The sequence below is a fragment of the Anser brachyrhynchus genome, assembly GCF_964034855.1.
Source record: "Anser brachyrhynchus genome assembly, chromosome: 1".
Lineage (NCBI taxonomy): Eukaryota > Metazoa > Chordata > Aves > Anseriformes > Anatidae > Anser > Anser brachyrhynchus.
In genome coordinates, this window is record NC_137694.1 from 101,942,716 (window position 1) to 101,957,918 (window position 15,203).

Genomic DNA, 15,203 nt, shown 5'->3' on the forward strand with positions numbered 1-15,203 from the left:
GCCCGTGACTGAACCTCTCTCATCCCTTCTAACAGGTCAGTTTAGGGTTTCAATCAAACCCCAGAAAAACTGTTGCTTCCCTGGGGGGGGAATGTGCAGCCTTCAGCCACTGCTCCAATGTTGTGTCCCAAGCAATTGCTTGGTTGACAAGGTGAAGCATTTTTTGGAAGGACCTTCTAATGATCTAATAGCCAAACAAAGTTAGTGTTACACAAACAGTACAAAGTTTATTGCAGGATTGATCTTTAATCTCTTGTGGTTGCTTATTGACTGCAGAAAAAATAGTACTCAGTGAAAAGACCTTCTCTGCATCCTGCTTGTAAGCTGTCTTGAAACAGAGGATCTTACCTGCTCTTGCTCTCCCTAGAATCCAACGTAAGTCTGAACTGAGCTCTGAACTGTGAGATAATGAGGACTGGGCCTGGATTAATTAAAATTCCGATTTATTCTACCATTAAAGGACTTAGTTTATCTTTTTGCGCTTCCTGACTTTGGCCTCCCTAGCAGTAGGAAAGCAAAAGTCACGGTATGTGTTTCATGGTCATGATATATGGTATATGAAGACTTGTGCTGTCAGCTGTGGTTGATGTCATGAAGACATACAGAGAAGGCTTGGGATATTTTTACCACCTGCTACCTAATGCCTGCCAGGGTAGACAAAACAACATTGAAGAAGTAAGTCACACTTCCTCTTTGTCTTCAAATGATTCTCTCATCCTTAGCTCTTTGCTAGTGGGGAATGGAGTCCTAATTTTCCAGTGTATACACAGGCATCTCAGTTAGAGAGACATATCCATGTCTGCAATTTGACAGGTTGGATTTGTGTACATAACCTATGTGTTTATCTGTGTCAGAGGCGTACAACATCAGAAACGTGGGACTGGTTTTGTTGAAGCTTGAAACCCCTGTTAATCTGCTGTGGGAGGCTAATCCTGAAAACTAGGGTATTTACTTCTTCCTGTACATTTGTAGAGAAATTAGACCAAAACCACAGCTGTTTTAAAACTTTATGCTTTCATATACCTTGAAAAATACCTATTTTAATCAGACCCACAGAAGTAATTGCAACAAACAATTTAGCAAATTGATTTTGTCTGTGTTTTGTATGTTTCCTCGCAAATGGGCACAGTTTGCTAAAACATTAATTTGCATAGTTTTTAGACCTGGCTGGATCACAAGTATGTAAGTGCAGGCATTTGATAGTCAGCATTTATGTTGGTTTGATTAGACATCTGGGTCACACAATGTCACTTCTATTCCCTGAAAGATTGAGGGTAGTTCTTAGAATCATGTTTCATGTTATGGAATTTGCTTTTTGTCAGTGTTTTCTGTCCAAACTATTTGGACATAGTTTGTCTAAATTTTCTGTGGTCCTTTTTTAGTGTGTATCAGTGCTGTAGCATGCAATGCAAACACCCAGAAGATATTTGTTACAATAGAGAACTGAAGATGTGTAGAAAATATTTTGTGTTTTTCCCCAACTCTGGCCTTGACAATGGCTTGCACTAGGAGTTTGGACATAGTTTTATGACGTGTTCATGCCAGAGTATGTTAGGTGAAGACTCTTTACTTGCTTCTGAATTTTATGGTCTTGAATTCAGACAAGTCAGTCCATAAGTAATTGTTCTGTCAGGGAACTGTCCTAAGGGACTCTCCAGTGAATGATTTTATGGGACAGCCTTTGAGGAGAATTGGTGGAATAAATAATTCAAATAGTTTTAAGATGGAATTTGTGATGGAATTAAATGACTGCTGTGTCTTAAAATAGCAGAGGACCTAAAGTATCCTCTTCAGGCTTTTGTTCATTAAGACAGAATAAAGAGAGATAAAGAGATGCAAGCTTCTTCCTACTTCTTTTGGCTGCATCTGCCAGTTTTCATTATACTAAGGCAGAAGATGAATGGCAAAATTTGCCTGAGGTCAGATGAAATATTTATTCACATTGGGTAGTCATAGCCTGATTAAGGAGTAACTGATGTTGGAAAGAAGTTCTGATTCAAGAGGAATCTCAAGAGGCAAAAGACCAGAGTCTCCCTTTAGCTCCTCTAATTCTGGTGGAGCTTCTTGAGGTCATCACACTTGCAAGATCAAGACTTGAAATTTTAGGAAATACCCAAATAAGTATCAATCGTGTAATTCATTTGTATGGGAGACAGAATATATTACAGACCAAGTTCAGCAAGCAGTTGAATCCTGATGACTTGGATGTGTTTTTACAAGTTCTTTTAAGTCTGAGGTTGGATTAGATAACCTCCAAAAGTCCCTTATTTTTGCTAACTCTGCCATGATTCTGTGACAGCTAAGCAGGGATTTATGTCATTTTGGACTTATATTTCAAAAGGAATCAGAGCAAGCTCATCACACTGCCCTTCAGACTCTAAATTTATATGAGGGGCAGCCTTGTCAATATTTTGGGACACAAGTACAGGACATTTAGGAAGCTACGTAGATAAATTAAATGTGTTCAGGGACCAGTGTCAAGTGAAGCAGTATTACCTCAAGATTACCCTGATATGAGAGCTGCCTCTGTCATGCTCTTTATTCTCCACAGGAGTGTTTTCTAAATACTGAGGTCACTGGGTATGTAGGAGTCAGCCAAACATATTGCAGACCAGCAAGTTCTACCCTCCCAGGGATGTGTCTGGCACAGCACGTCAAGTGGCAAGGAGAAGCTTGTGGCACCACACAAAAGCCCACTGTGCATGGCACAGCATATAACCATGCTTTGAATATTGCTTACAGTCACCCCTGGATATATAATGCTGTTCAGGTATCTAGCAACTGTAAGCTATTTACCATGGTGTTGTGTGCTGTGCTGACTGCACTTTGGAGATGGAAACTGACTGGGACACTCTCAGAAAATAGTCTCAAGAACAGGGTGGGCCACCTGGACTGAGACAACATCTCAGCAACTCTACTGCAAGGCAGAGGGGTCCAAGGTTTGCATTAAATGCCCTTAGAGTCCCTGGAAGAGAGTGACAGTTCAGGGATCTAATTTCCACTCAATGTTATTCTTTTCTTCAGGGTTCCCAGAGCATCTCTCTGCAATGGCTATGGTGTGTTTGTCAGACTTTGAAGCTTATGCTAAAAAGTATTTACCCAGGATTGCTTGGGATTTCTTTGCAGCTGGAGCAGATGAGTGTAGCACCCGAGATGAAAACATCCTGGCCTATAAAAGGTAATGTAAGGAAGAAGTTGGGGGTGTTGTGCTGGAAACTTTTAAACTATATTTGTGTGCAAGTATCTGGGCTCCTAACACCTTGCCTGTTCAAGGTGGTCTCTAGCAAAATATACTTCTCTAAATGGCATATGCTGTATGCTCTGGTGTTAGCCTGAATACGGCTGAGATTGCATGGACAAGCAAATGGTATGGTATGGTATGGTATGGTATGGTATGGTATGGTATGGTATGGTATGGTATGGTATGGTATGGTATGGTATGGTATGGTATGGTACGGTACGACAAGAAAGGGGATGAGTGGCTATAATGGAATGAGATGCAATGGGTAGCACGTAGGGAACAGCAGGAAGCCTATACATAAGTAGTATGGGATTTGGGGAATGTGCTGCAGACAGTGAGGGCAGGTACAATGTACAATGAGGACAGACATGAATGGTAGAGCGGAAGACAGAGACCTGGCACTGGGCTACAAGTAGAAGTAAACTGTGGGATGGACAATAGGAGCACAGGTGATATTAAGTATGGTAAGCTGAAGTGGGAAGTGTAGAAATTAAGTATTGTGGCCAGTGAGCAGGTGTATAGGATTAGTGATAGGTGGAAGTGGCCGAACTGCTGGCTGAATGGACCTCTGAAAGCAAAAAAAAAAAAAAAGGAATGATGAAGAGTCTCCTTATATGTTGTTTTCTTTATTGGCTCAGATTCCTGCGTTGCAATAGGCAAATGAAGACCTAGTTTCCATGCAGCTTCAAAAGCGAAAAGCCATGGGGCAACTACTATCCTGAAGGGTGTTTTATTGCTATTGCCTTGCAGAATTCATTTCCGGCCACGTATGCTGCGGGATGTATCCGTGATGGACACAAGGACTAAACTCCTGGGGACTGAAATCAGCTTTCCTGTAGGAATTGCCCCCACTGGCTTCCACCAGCTAGCATGGCCCGATGGAGAGAAAAGCACAGCCAGAGGTACTCTTCTGCTTTGCTGTTTTGTACCAAAAATTGGTTTGTGGAAAAAAAATATTTTTCCAGCTCTGCAGCAGAGAAGCCATTAGGATAATTTGAAGTGTGACTGAGCAAAGTGTTCAGGCTCAAAGAGGCAAACCTTTTGACAGCCCGTTTGTGGATGACCCATCACGTCATGTGGATAACCCACTTGGGTCTGGTGACACGGAGTGCATGGGAAGCTGTATATTGCTATACTTCTCCAGCTGCTAGTAATACCAGATCAGCCCCACGGGAGCTGCTGCAAACTTAGACAGAGACTGTAGACACCATTTCTGAGTTATACCAAAGAATCACACAGGTCCTCAATGCCATGGCATCTAGACAGGACACAAAAGTGTTTGGAGAAAAGCAGAACCTCTCTTGCCCAATCATATGTTAAACTTAGAGAGCTGACCCCCAGAAATATCTTTTTTCCTGCGTGCATTTCTGTGTACACTGAGAGCATTTGAGTGTGCATTCCTGTGAGGAAGTGGTCATGAAGATTTCAAAGAAAGATTTTCATGAAGATGAAGTTTTTAAAACACTATTTCCAAAATGAAACCAACAGTTGGTAATTTACCTGAATTTCTTCACCATGATCCTGCAACAGAGCAAGGCAAATACAGCCAGTTGTAATCCCTGAGGTGTATTTGCCAACTGGCAGAGCTCTGTGTTTGGCAGGATATACATAAAACAAGAGTTCAGGTGTTCTCTGTAAACACTGCATAAAAAATACCGTACCCATTGTCTGGTGGGACTGTTAAAGTTGACCTTTATTCTGATTATTTTTCCATACCTCCCAAAGCGGCCAATGCCATGAACACCTGCTACATTGCCAGCACGTACTCCACCTGCACGCTGGAGGAAATCTCCGCAGCTGCCCCTGGGGGCTTCCGATGGTTCCAGCTCTACATCCACCGCAACAGGGCAGTTTCTCAGCAGCTGGTCCAACGGGCTGAGGCCTTGGGCTTCCAGGCCCTCGTCCTCACCGCGGACCTGCCCTACACAGGCAAAAGACGTGATGATGTCCGTAATGGTTTCCGGCTTCCTCCCCACATGAAGCTGAAGAACTTGGAGGGAGCCTTTGAGGTTTGTAAAATGATCTCATTCTTTCATTCACTGTGCTGGTGTGCGCCACATGAGGCAGAACCCCTGGGTAACTGCTGCTGTGTCCAGGACGTATCTTCTTCCCTCCTGTTTCTGCAGCATTCTGGCTTGACCTTCTGCCAGCCTGGCTTCTGGTTTTAACATCCCAGTACAGCTTCCTTGGAGGCACTGATTTCCATCCCTGTTATTACTGTCATCCAGACATAGATGCTTTAAGGAGCTGGTGAATGTGATTGCTAGCAAGTTTAATGCATCTCCTCTAGGGCAGGAAAAGACTTCAAGTCTCTGTATTATTACAGCTTAGATGAGTTTTTTTGCTGTCCTATGGCTACAGGGAGATGACTGTTCCGAGTATGGACTGCCACCCAACAGCTTGGATCCTTCAGTCACCTGGAACGATATTTACTGGCTGCAGAGTCTGACTCGCCTACCTATCATCATCAAAGGGATCTTGACAAAAGAAGATGCAGAGCTGGCAGTGAGGCATGGAGCTCAAGGAATTATTGTGTCCAATCATGGCGGAAGACAGCTGGATGGAGGACCTGCCACTGTAAGTGAGAAAATAGATGTCCCAATAGTATCGTATGGACGTTTGTGCTACGTTTGGGTTATCTGTACACGTCTTTGCATATATGCTTCTGGTAGACTTGTGTGTTTGTTGCATGGCTGTGGATGTGTGCAGATGTACTTTAGCTTTAAAATGGTAAGATGCATGCCTTGGCTTGGGCTGCCCACTCAAGTATTTTCTCAGTGTCTTGGGAGCACCGAACTCACATTGCTGAAGCAGAACTACTGGCCAGCTTATTGGAAGTTTTCTTCATTAGCTGGTGCAGTGCACACATATTCTTTGTGAACTGCAGCAAAAATAAAATGAAGCTCTGGACCAAAAATGTACAAATGAGAGTGTAATGTACTCTCATTGTTAACCTCTGCCAAAATATGCAGAAACAGTGCAGCTAGATTTAGTGAGAGATCTGCTTGCATATTCACAGACTCAAATCTAAATGGGAATTCATTGACTTTCATAAGCCTGAAGAAAGAATAACTTATCTGAAGAAAAATTCCTCCACTTTTTAATCTGTACAAAAAAATAATGGGTTGTTTAACATGTATGTATTTCACTGCTTTAATTTGATCTCAATTTTTCCAATTGTTCATAGTTTATGTCTTAATTGCATAGTATCATATTCTTATGGATTTTCTTTTCTCTGTTTTCCTCTGTAAAATAAAAATTGGCACCAGGGAATTCTCTTCTATTCTATGTCAAAGGTGACAATAATAAATAAATAAATAATTCTAAATGCTAAAGACATAATAATGGAAATGGCATCTGTGTAAAGCTTCTTTACATACAGAGACAAAACAATAGGTACTTAATTCAGCTCTGCCACTCCTCTGGTACCAAACCTGGCAGAAGAGGCTATTGTCACTGCTCTTGGTGAGCTACTCCTGAAAAATTTCAGCCCAAAAATTTTCAGCCTGAAATTCTGAAAAGTTTATGACCATTTGGAAAAACCTATTTAGCGATGTTAGTTACAGCTTCTCTCCCTAAGATGATGAAAATCAAGCAAGAGAGTGTAAGAGATTGCAGAAAAGAGATCTTTGAGTTTGCTATGAAGGAGAGTTAATTAGGTCTAGTGCAATGTCATGCCACCAGTTCTACTGATCTTGGGACCAGAGCCAGCGTCTCTGCGTGGTACTGCACTGCACTACCAACCTGTCACTATGCTGTATGTTGTAGAAAAGACCTCAGGGAATCAAGAGACAGCCTGGAGGAAATGATATGTTGGCTGTACTGCATAGCAAATTAAATCTTTCATAGCTGCTTTATGGGGCTTGAGGAGGCTTTCAACAGGTGGTCACTAGGACTGCACTGAAATGTGAGTTTGGCAATTTGGACAGTAGCAAGGAGAAGTTTGACATCCTTTTTACAAACACCTATCTTTCATCATTGTCTCAAATTAAAGTATTATTTACAAGTATTATTTACAGTGAAATTTATTTTTAAAGTCTTTCAAAATTAAATCAGAAAGAAAGTGAAAATATTTCTTTTTCAGTTACCAGAAGTGCTGGAAAGAATATCAATGTTAGGAAAACATTGGAAAATAGAACTGACTACTTGGCAACTAGAGCATGGAGATGCACTGTGTTGTGCAGCTTTTGATACTGAGCTATTCGTGACGAATTGTTTGGCTTAATTTTGAGAGTTTATGCTATTAAAGTATTGTATACCTTTCTGTTTATGTCGGTTATCTCCTCTTTGTCTTGCAATCAAAAGCTGATCCCAAGTTGTGAGTGGCTGCTTCTTTGCAGATTGATGCTCTGATTGAAGTTGTGGAGGCAGTACAAGGCAGAATCGAAGTCTATTTAGATGGTGGAATACGGAAAGGAAGTGATGTATTAAAAGCGCTGGCACTGGGAGCAAAATGTGTCTTTATTGGACGACCAGCTTTATGGGGTCTGGCTTACAAGGTGAGTAAGGAAGTTTGACTCTGTATCACAGAATCACACAATGGTTGAGGTTGGCAGGGACCTCTGGAGGCCATCTGGTTCAACCACCCTGCTCAAGCAGGGACACCCAGTGCAGGTTGCCCAGGACCATGCCCAGGTGGCTTTTGAAGATCTCCATGGTGGGAGATTCTACAATTTCTCTGGGCAATCTGTGACAGTGCTCCATCACCTGCATGGTAAAGAAATGCTTCCCAATGTTCACACAGAACCTCTTGTGTTCCAGTTTGTGCTCGCTGCTTCTTGTCCAGGCACTGGGCACCAATAAAATTAGCCTGGCTCTGTCTTCACTGCATCCTTCCTTCAGATATTTATAGACATTTGTAAGATCCTCCCTGAGCCTCCTCTTCTACAGGCTGAACCGTACCAGGGTGTGTGCTTTCTTAACACACTCTCCAAGACTCCACTGGTGTTATTTAACAGTCTCACAGAGACAGTTTTCACCAGTGAGGAATCTTAAGCATTTTTTTTTTTGGTTTTGCTGAATTTTAAGTGGAACCACCCCAAATTGAATCAAACCCAGACATTTTGTTTGATTTAAAAATAACACTGAATTTCATTATTTCAAATATGATTTTGAAACTCATAACATTGTCTTGTGGGCCCTGATTTCTTGATGTTGCAGCTTGGTGTTATAATACTGTGGGAGTCCGGACCACCACTGGTTTTGAAAATTGGAGGTGGGCTTATTTGCCACAAAAATGAGTCTGAAAATTTTATTTGCTGTCAGCTTATTCAAAAACAATACATGATTTTGATATAGCAGTTTCACAGTGGTGTTATGAATTCTTTAGAAATATATATGGAACTCTATCCTATTGATGTTTAAAACATTTTAACAAGATTGAGCACAGCACAAGTCCTGTAGGTATCCAAGCGTGCCACTTCTGTCTCAGTTCCAGTTTTGCAGCTTCTTGACTCCTAGTGTATTGCAATGATGCAGAATCATGAATCAGGCCTCTGATGCAGAAGGTTAACATAAAATATTTAATATTAAAATGTAATTACACAAGTTTTTTTGTTTTTGTTTTCCTTGCTAAGGTTTTGCTTTTTAGCCTCTGGATTGGAGCTTTAAAGCTTTTCTCAAGAAGAAAAAACAATATTTTTGCGGTCTAGATATATTTTGTGTCTTTAAAATGAGACTCATAATCAGTGATGTGAGTACTATGGCTTTAAGCAAGAAAACACCTGAGTCTTGCAAGAAACCTGGAAGAGATGGCAGCACTGTTTCTTTTGCCAATAAACACAGAAAATAGGCCTATCATGAAAAGGGTGCTGCTTTGATTTGTCTGCATTTTTTCCATAATGAAAACAGGGAGAAGGATTTTTTTTTTAGTTCATCTGTGTTTTGGTATTATATATCTTAGGGTATTCCTAGATATGTGATTCAGTGGCATTACTCTAGCATACAGGAGAGGGAGGGCATGGGGAAGAAGTGACATTGTCTGCACCCAAAGCATTCTTCATTGCCAGAAATAAAAAATAAATAAAAATAATAGTAATAAAAAATAAACAGAGAATATCTTTCACTATTTTACAGTAAGAGCAAAATCACATGTACATTTTATTGGATTTTGAGCTTCTTGGAGTTATTGCTTGGAGGAAAAAGAACAGTATACTATTTTTATTCAGCCCTATATCTGAGTATACTTAAGTTTTTAAAGCTTTACCATATATAAAACTCTCATTACTTCATAAAATAGTGTCAGCATTTTAAGACTTGACATTTTAAAACAAGCCCACTGGTGGAGGTTAACTGAAAACTAAAAAAAACCCTACAGCTAGAAAATGTCAGAAGTGATAAACAGCTTTGTTTTCTTTCCCTGTTCAGATGTATCACAAAAGGAAAAACATCTAAATTAATGTGTGATGAACTAAGCACATCCATCATATCATTTTAATCATTCATCTGTTTGAGAGACTGGAATTGGCACTGACTTGAGGGACTGTCCCAGCTCTCACTGTGCAAGCATCCTGCAGCATTGCTCTGTGCCAGTGCTCCTTTTACCCTGACTGCTTTCTTTGTTGGAGCAGGGTGAAGAAGGTCTTCAGGATGTTTTGAGGATTCTCCGTGACGAGTTTCGTTTGTCAATGGCCTTAGCTGGTAAGCATTTTGCAGGTGATTTGTAATTGGTGGTACAGAGGTTATGCATGTGATTGGAGCTTCATGTGCAAGCCATATGAAATCAGAAGCCTGATGGATAGGTAACAGAGAAGGAATCCATGTGAATTGTTCTGGTTCCAGTTGCTATATTTAAGGTGAATCTTTGTCTCCTGTGAAACTGCTTTGCATTTCAAGTGCCACAGCAATGAAAAATGCAAGGAGAATGTAGGTTAAAGCAAGATTTCTGACCCAATTTAAATTGAAGAAATGCAAAACTACTAAGTAGAGCTGAGCAAAAGCTGAAGTTTCTGTTCAGCTGGAAACTGAACATTTTCCAATATTTTACTTAATCTTTACTAGGGTACAATAAAACTTTTTTTTTTCTTTTTTTTTTCCCCACATGAAAAGTTCAGAAAAACTGGATGCAGAATTTTTCTCTGTCTACTAGAGAATACAGCTCATTTGTACGGGTTCAGATCACTGCCTTCCACATGCTTAAAAGCCTCTGTGTCTTCTCCAAGCTTTAACTGTTGTTTCTAGTCCTGTGTTTCTCACCTGTGCTCCCACCTGTAGCTGCCACGTTTGAGCAGCACTCACTGAACAGCAGATTTGCACAGTCTGGCCTCCAGTTACTTACATGAACAAATACAGCATTCAGGTCCAGTGCAGAAGTAGTTAAACATTAACAAAGGGTCCTATCACACTTCTAATAATGTTTTAAAGACTTTCATGCTCCAGTGACTATGAACTCAGGTGGATAGCAATGCTGACTAGGAGACTGAAACTGAAATCCATTGGGGAATTTTTAATGGTCAGTTTTTTTGTGTTATTTTTTCACTAGTAAAGATTACTACAAGGGTTTTTCCAAGAGGCTCTCATGCTTTACTTGCAAAAGGGCACAGAACTTGGCAAGAGTAGCAGGTTGGGAGCTTTTTGGAAGGGCCGTGAAATTCCACTCAGATTTGGGCAAACGAAACAGTACTTGCAAATCTTCATCTCCAGTCACTTGACACACGGCGTTCTCTCAGCCCTATGTCCTTTTTGTGTACCTTTCACTTCTGCCTGAATCAGATATTTCCCCACTCAGATTGTTATAAGGATCTTTTTTTTTTTTTTTTTTTTTTCTGCTAGTGGCTTAACTTTTCTTGTGTGGGAAGCCTGGTGCCTAATCTCAAGGCTGAAGACGCTATTGTGTAGCAGGGCTCCAGGGTGTGAGCTGCTGAGGTGTCAACCTAGGCCCACACAGCTCACACAAGATTAGGCTTGTGGGCCGTGACTCAGAGAAGTTTCATCCACAGACCTTTCTCTCTCATCAACATGTTCAATTTCTCCATTTATTTCAGGCTGTGCCAGTGTCTCAGAAATTGGCCGGCACCTGGTTCAGTTCTCAAAGTTGTAAACAGCCTCCTGCAATGCGCTCTGAACAGAAGCAGCCAACAGCTGAGGTCCCAAAACAGACTGAAGAGAGAAAAAGAGGTGCAAATGCAAATGTTGAATGTAGACGTCTGAGAAGGCCTTCAGGAAACTCCTGAAGCAATTAGGGAAGGCTCTGTGTTAGCAACGATTACAGTTTGCCCTTTTTTTTTTTTTTTTGAGACCAATGAATTCTTTAATACTTCAGATAAATGTTACTTGCTTAAATACATGTAATTTAAACTGTTTGTTCTCTGGCATTACCTGTGTTGGGCCTTGCTCCCAAAATCTGTTATGTCTGGCAGAAAGACTTAGCGGAAAACTATGTCCCTCGCTTCTTCCACTTGGTCATCCTACCACATCAGACTGCAGCTCAAGCTACACACTTTCCTGCTCCAGGCAGTATTACGATCAATGTCTTCCATTGCCTGGGTTTGCCTGGATGAAATCATAGCAGATACAGAAAGAAAATGCATCAGCTAACAGGCACCTCAGCTCCCCTTTATGGTGGGATGAGTCTTGTCCTCTGCTTCTAAATGCAGAGAAATGAAGTCGCTAGTAACCTAAATAACCCGCTGTGCTCCCCACAGAGTGAACCTCTTCCTTCACTACATGGTTAACGTGGACTGTAAACTCATCAGAGCAGTGGTCAGGACACATGCATCTTCAGAGCATGGTGCCAGTTTGTGACAGTGCGTAAACAACTCCGCTGGTGCTGTGGTCTCTCATAACAACAACCAGGAGATTTTTCTTTTTTCCTTTTTTTTTTTCTTTTTTTCTTTTTTCGAAATGGAAGTTTCCTTTTCTGTAGCATTCTTTCAATGACATCATCAAGTCTTTCTCCTCTCTCTCTTCATTATTCCATCTCCTTTTACCATACTGTTGGCTCTACCAGCCCCCCTTCTCCTTTATTTTTCTTCAGAAATATTTCAATCCTCATCTAGGCTATTATTTTTATATATCCGTAGCTAACATGAGCCTTCCAGTGTCACGGACCTTTGCAGATATATGAAAAGCAGCCACAGCCTCCCTCTCCAACCTCCCCAAATAGGCTGCTACCTCCTGCTGATATCCTTATGCAACACAGACAGGAAAGATTGCTTGGGGAGGGTGTTTCTGTGGCGGTTTGGCAGCACTAAGGAGAAAACATTGACTCAGGATGGTTGTGTTCCTGCTTTTCCAGCCTGCCAGCAGCCAGCCACCTGCTCTGCTGTCTCCATGCTCTCTTCCCATTCCAGTCTGGGAAGGCTCATGGGAGCACCAGAGCCACTTTCTGTGCTTCAGCCTGGAGAAGGGAGCAAGGAAGAAAGCTGCTGCCCAGAGCTGGGGGAGCCACTGGAGAGCAGAGGTGAGGCAGAGCAGGGGTAGACAGGGCAGAAGTCAGATGATGTTGGTTCACGTCCACTGGGGCTTGTCTGTGCCATAGGCTGCAGCGTGAGCAGAAGTATCCTCCTCCCAGCTGGCAGGGGGCAGCTAGCCTTTGGAGGGTAAGCAGAGCACTCTGCTTGATAAGCACCACAGCCACAGGTGGTGGGGTGTGCTCTGTGCTGGCACCACTTCAGCATTGTCTGGCTCTGTGCTCCCAGGCTGTGTTTGAAGTCGAATGCATGCATTCCCACTGGGCACTTGTGGAGGGATTTGCATGCTTCCTTTTTAGAAATAGCAGTGGAACCTATTTTTATGCTTTTTATGATCAGCTTTAGCCTCTGGAGTACCAAAAAGGTGCTTTTCACAATTTTTTGCTTATCCAAATGCTGCAGCTACGACGTAATCCACTAAAGATGTGTTTACTCTAAGCTCTTCTGCCTAGGAGGAGCTTAACAACACTTGGATTTTAATCTTTGTGTAATGCTCTCCAAGTAAAGCCATAAACAGAATTCATCTACAATGGCTGAAATTCCTGTGTGGACATTTGGTCTTTGTTATAAATGTGTTATGTAAATCAGTGGGGAATTGGGCCAGTGCAACTGGAAATAAGCTGAATCTCAGAAAGAGTTTAAATGATTTAAATACTCAGGCTTAATCAAGTCTTTTAAAAAAGTCTAGGTAAACTACAAATGAAAACATATAATGTGTCTCTTCTTTAAAAATGCAATGTAATGTTAAAAATACCTGGCAAGAGACATGGCTTCTTGCTTTCTTTAAAGTAATTTTTAAGGTCAGACAGCCACTGCTTATATGGTACTTCAGGGCTGCACAAAATGGCTGAGGTATGCTGGGCAGCAACAGAGAACTGCCAACTTGCTGGGCACCTCCTCTGCTTAGTGCACCTTCCAGTCTTCCCATGCACACAAGACTCCATTTCTTGTACACTCACAGCTATTTTCTTCTTTCTCCCCTCTGCTAATCCCCTGGATCTGCAAGAATAGGAAGGACTGAGTCATGCAAAGCAGGACTCAGCTGGTGTGAAGATACCTGAACCCTGGAGCTGTTGTCCAAGGCTCCACCATTCAGCTGGTGCCTCTCCCTGCAGGACTCAAAGAAACCCTGTCGCCCTACTCTTTGGCATAAATAGAAGCACTCCATGTGATCCATTTTAGGAATGAATCAATTTTATGGATTAGGAATGAATCCATTTTAGGACCAGTCTTCTTCAATGTTTTCATAAACAATTTGGATATAGGACTTGAAAGTTCCTTGAGCAAGTTCACAGATTACAGCAAATTGGGTGGAGCTGATGACTCCATCAAGGGTGGTGAGGCCTTGCAGAAAGACAAATTAGAGGGTTGGGCAATCACCAACAACATGAAATTTAACAAGAGCAAGTGCCAGGTCCTGCACCTGGGAAGGGACAACCCTATATGTACAGACTGGGGGACCAGATGCTGGAGATCAGCCCCCCCAAAAAGGGATCGGGGGTTTTGGTTGACACCAAGCTGAACATGACCCAGCAGTGTGCCCTAGCAGCCAGGAGGGCCAAACATATTCTGGGGTACATTAAACACAGCAGTGCTAGCCAGTCAAGGGAAGGGATTGTTCTGCTCTATTCTGCACTGGTGCAGCCTCACCTCAAGTACTGTGTGCAGTTTTGGGTGCCACAGTATAAGAAAGACATAAAACTGTTAAAGAGTATCCAAATTAGGGCTACAAAGATGGTGAAGGGTCTGGAGGGCAAGATGTATGAGGAGCAGCTGAAGTCACTTCGTTTGTTCAGCCTGGAGAAATGAAGACTGAGGGGAGGCCTTAAGGCAGCCTACAGCTTCTTCACAAGGGGGACCAGAGGGGCAGGTGCTGATCTATTCTCTTTGGTGACCAGAAATAGGACCCTAGGAAATGTCTTGAAGCTGCAACAGGGGAGGTTCTGTCTGGATATCAGGAAAATGTTCTTCACCGAGAGGGTGGTCAGGCACTGGAACAGGCTCCCCAGGGAAGTGGTCATGGCACCGAGCCTTCTGGAGTTCAAGAAGCATTTGGAGAACGCCCTCAGACACGTAGTCTGATATTTTGGGTGGTCCTTTGGGGACCCAGGAGTTGGAATTGATGATCCTTGTGGGTTCCTTCCAACTCAGGATATTCAATTTTTCTATGATACCCATACACATTGATTGTTCTGCCTGCTCCCTGGCATTCTTCTTCCTCTGCAGGGATTGGGGGCTGATGGTGAAAATAAAATGGAGATTTTGGAAATAAAAGGAGATCCTGGATTGAAAGACCCTCATATTGGAAGTAAAACCAAGATTGTTAGTTTAGTTCTTTAGTTCTGGCATTTCCAATATTTTAAATACTTCACTCATTAATAGAAATAAACTAAACTGAATTTTCTCCCTGTTCTCATGTGTAGTCTACAGCAGATTTTATACCAACAGAATCACCAGAATCTGCAATTATTTTGCTTAATATTGTGTAAAAGCAAAATAAAGTACAGTCCATACATTTTTAAATGAATATTGTTACAGTTTAAAGACAACTC

General features: G+C 41.9%; 1 protein-coding gene across 3 annotated transcripts; it reads left to right on the top strand.

The window, feature by feature from the left end:
* Positions 1-270: 270 nt before the first annotated feature.
* Positions 271-15,174, top strand: HAO2 (hydroxyacid oxidase 2). 3 transcript variants are annotated; one of them, XR_013938077.1, is made up of 9 exons: positions 271-375; positions 3,025-3,178; positions 3,992-4,143; positions 4,967-5,250; positions 5,603-5,818; positions 7,582-7,740; positions 9,811-9,880; positions 11,224-12,641; positions 13,658-15,174. XR_013938077.1 is itself a non-coding variant. In XM_080551372.1 (8 exons), the coding sequence occupies exons 2-8, from the start codon at positions 3,048-3,050 to the stop codon at positions 11,277-11,279; spliced, it is 1,068 nt and encodes a 355-aa protein (XP_080407498.1). In that variant the 5' UTR covers positions 271-375; positions 3,025-3,047; the 3' UTR covers positions 11,280-15,174. The 3 variants fall into 3 exon arrangements, 2 of the variants coding, with proteins under 2 accessions (XP_080407498.1, XP_080407499.1); XM_080551372.1 differs by having other exon boundaries at positions 11,224-15,174; XM_080551373.1 differs by having other exon boundaries at positions 3,127-3,178; positions 11,224-15,174.
* The last annotated feature ends 29 nt before the right edge of the window (positions 15,175-15,203 follow it).

Coding starts and splice junctions, on each gene's coding strand:
- HAO2 (XM_080551372.1), top strand. CDS start 3,048: ATGGCTATGGTGTGTTTGTCAGACTTTGAAGCTTATGCTAAAAAGTAT. Junction 3,179..3,991: donor AACATCCTGGCCTATAAAAG/GTAATGTAAGGA, acceptor ATTGCCTTGCAG/AATTCATTTCCGGCCACGTA. Junction 4,144..4,966: donor AGAGAAAAGCACAGCCAGAG/GTACTCTTCTGC, acceptor TACCTCCCAAAG/CGGCCAATGCCATGAACACC.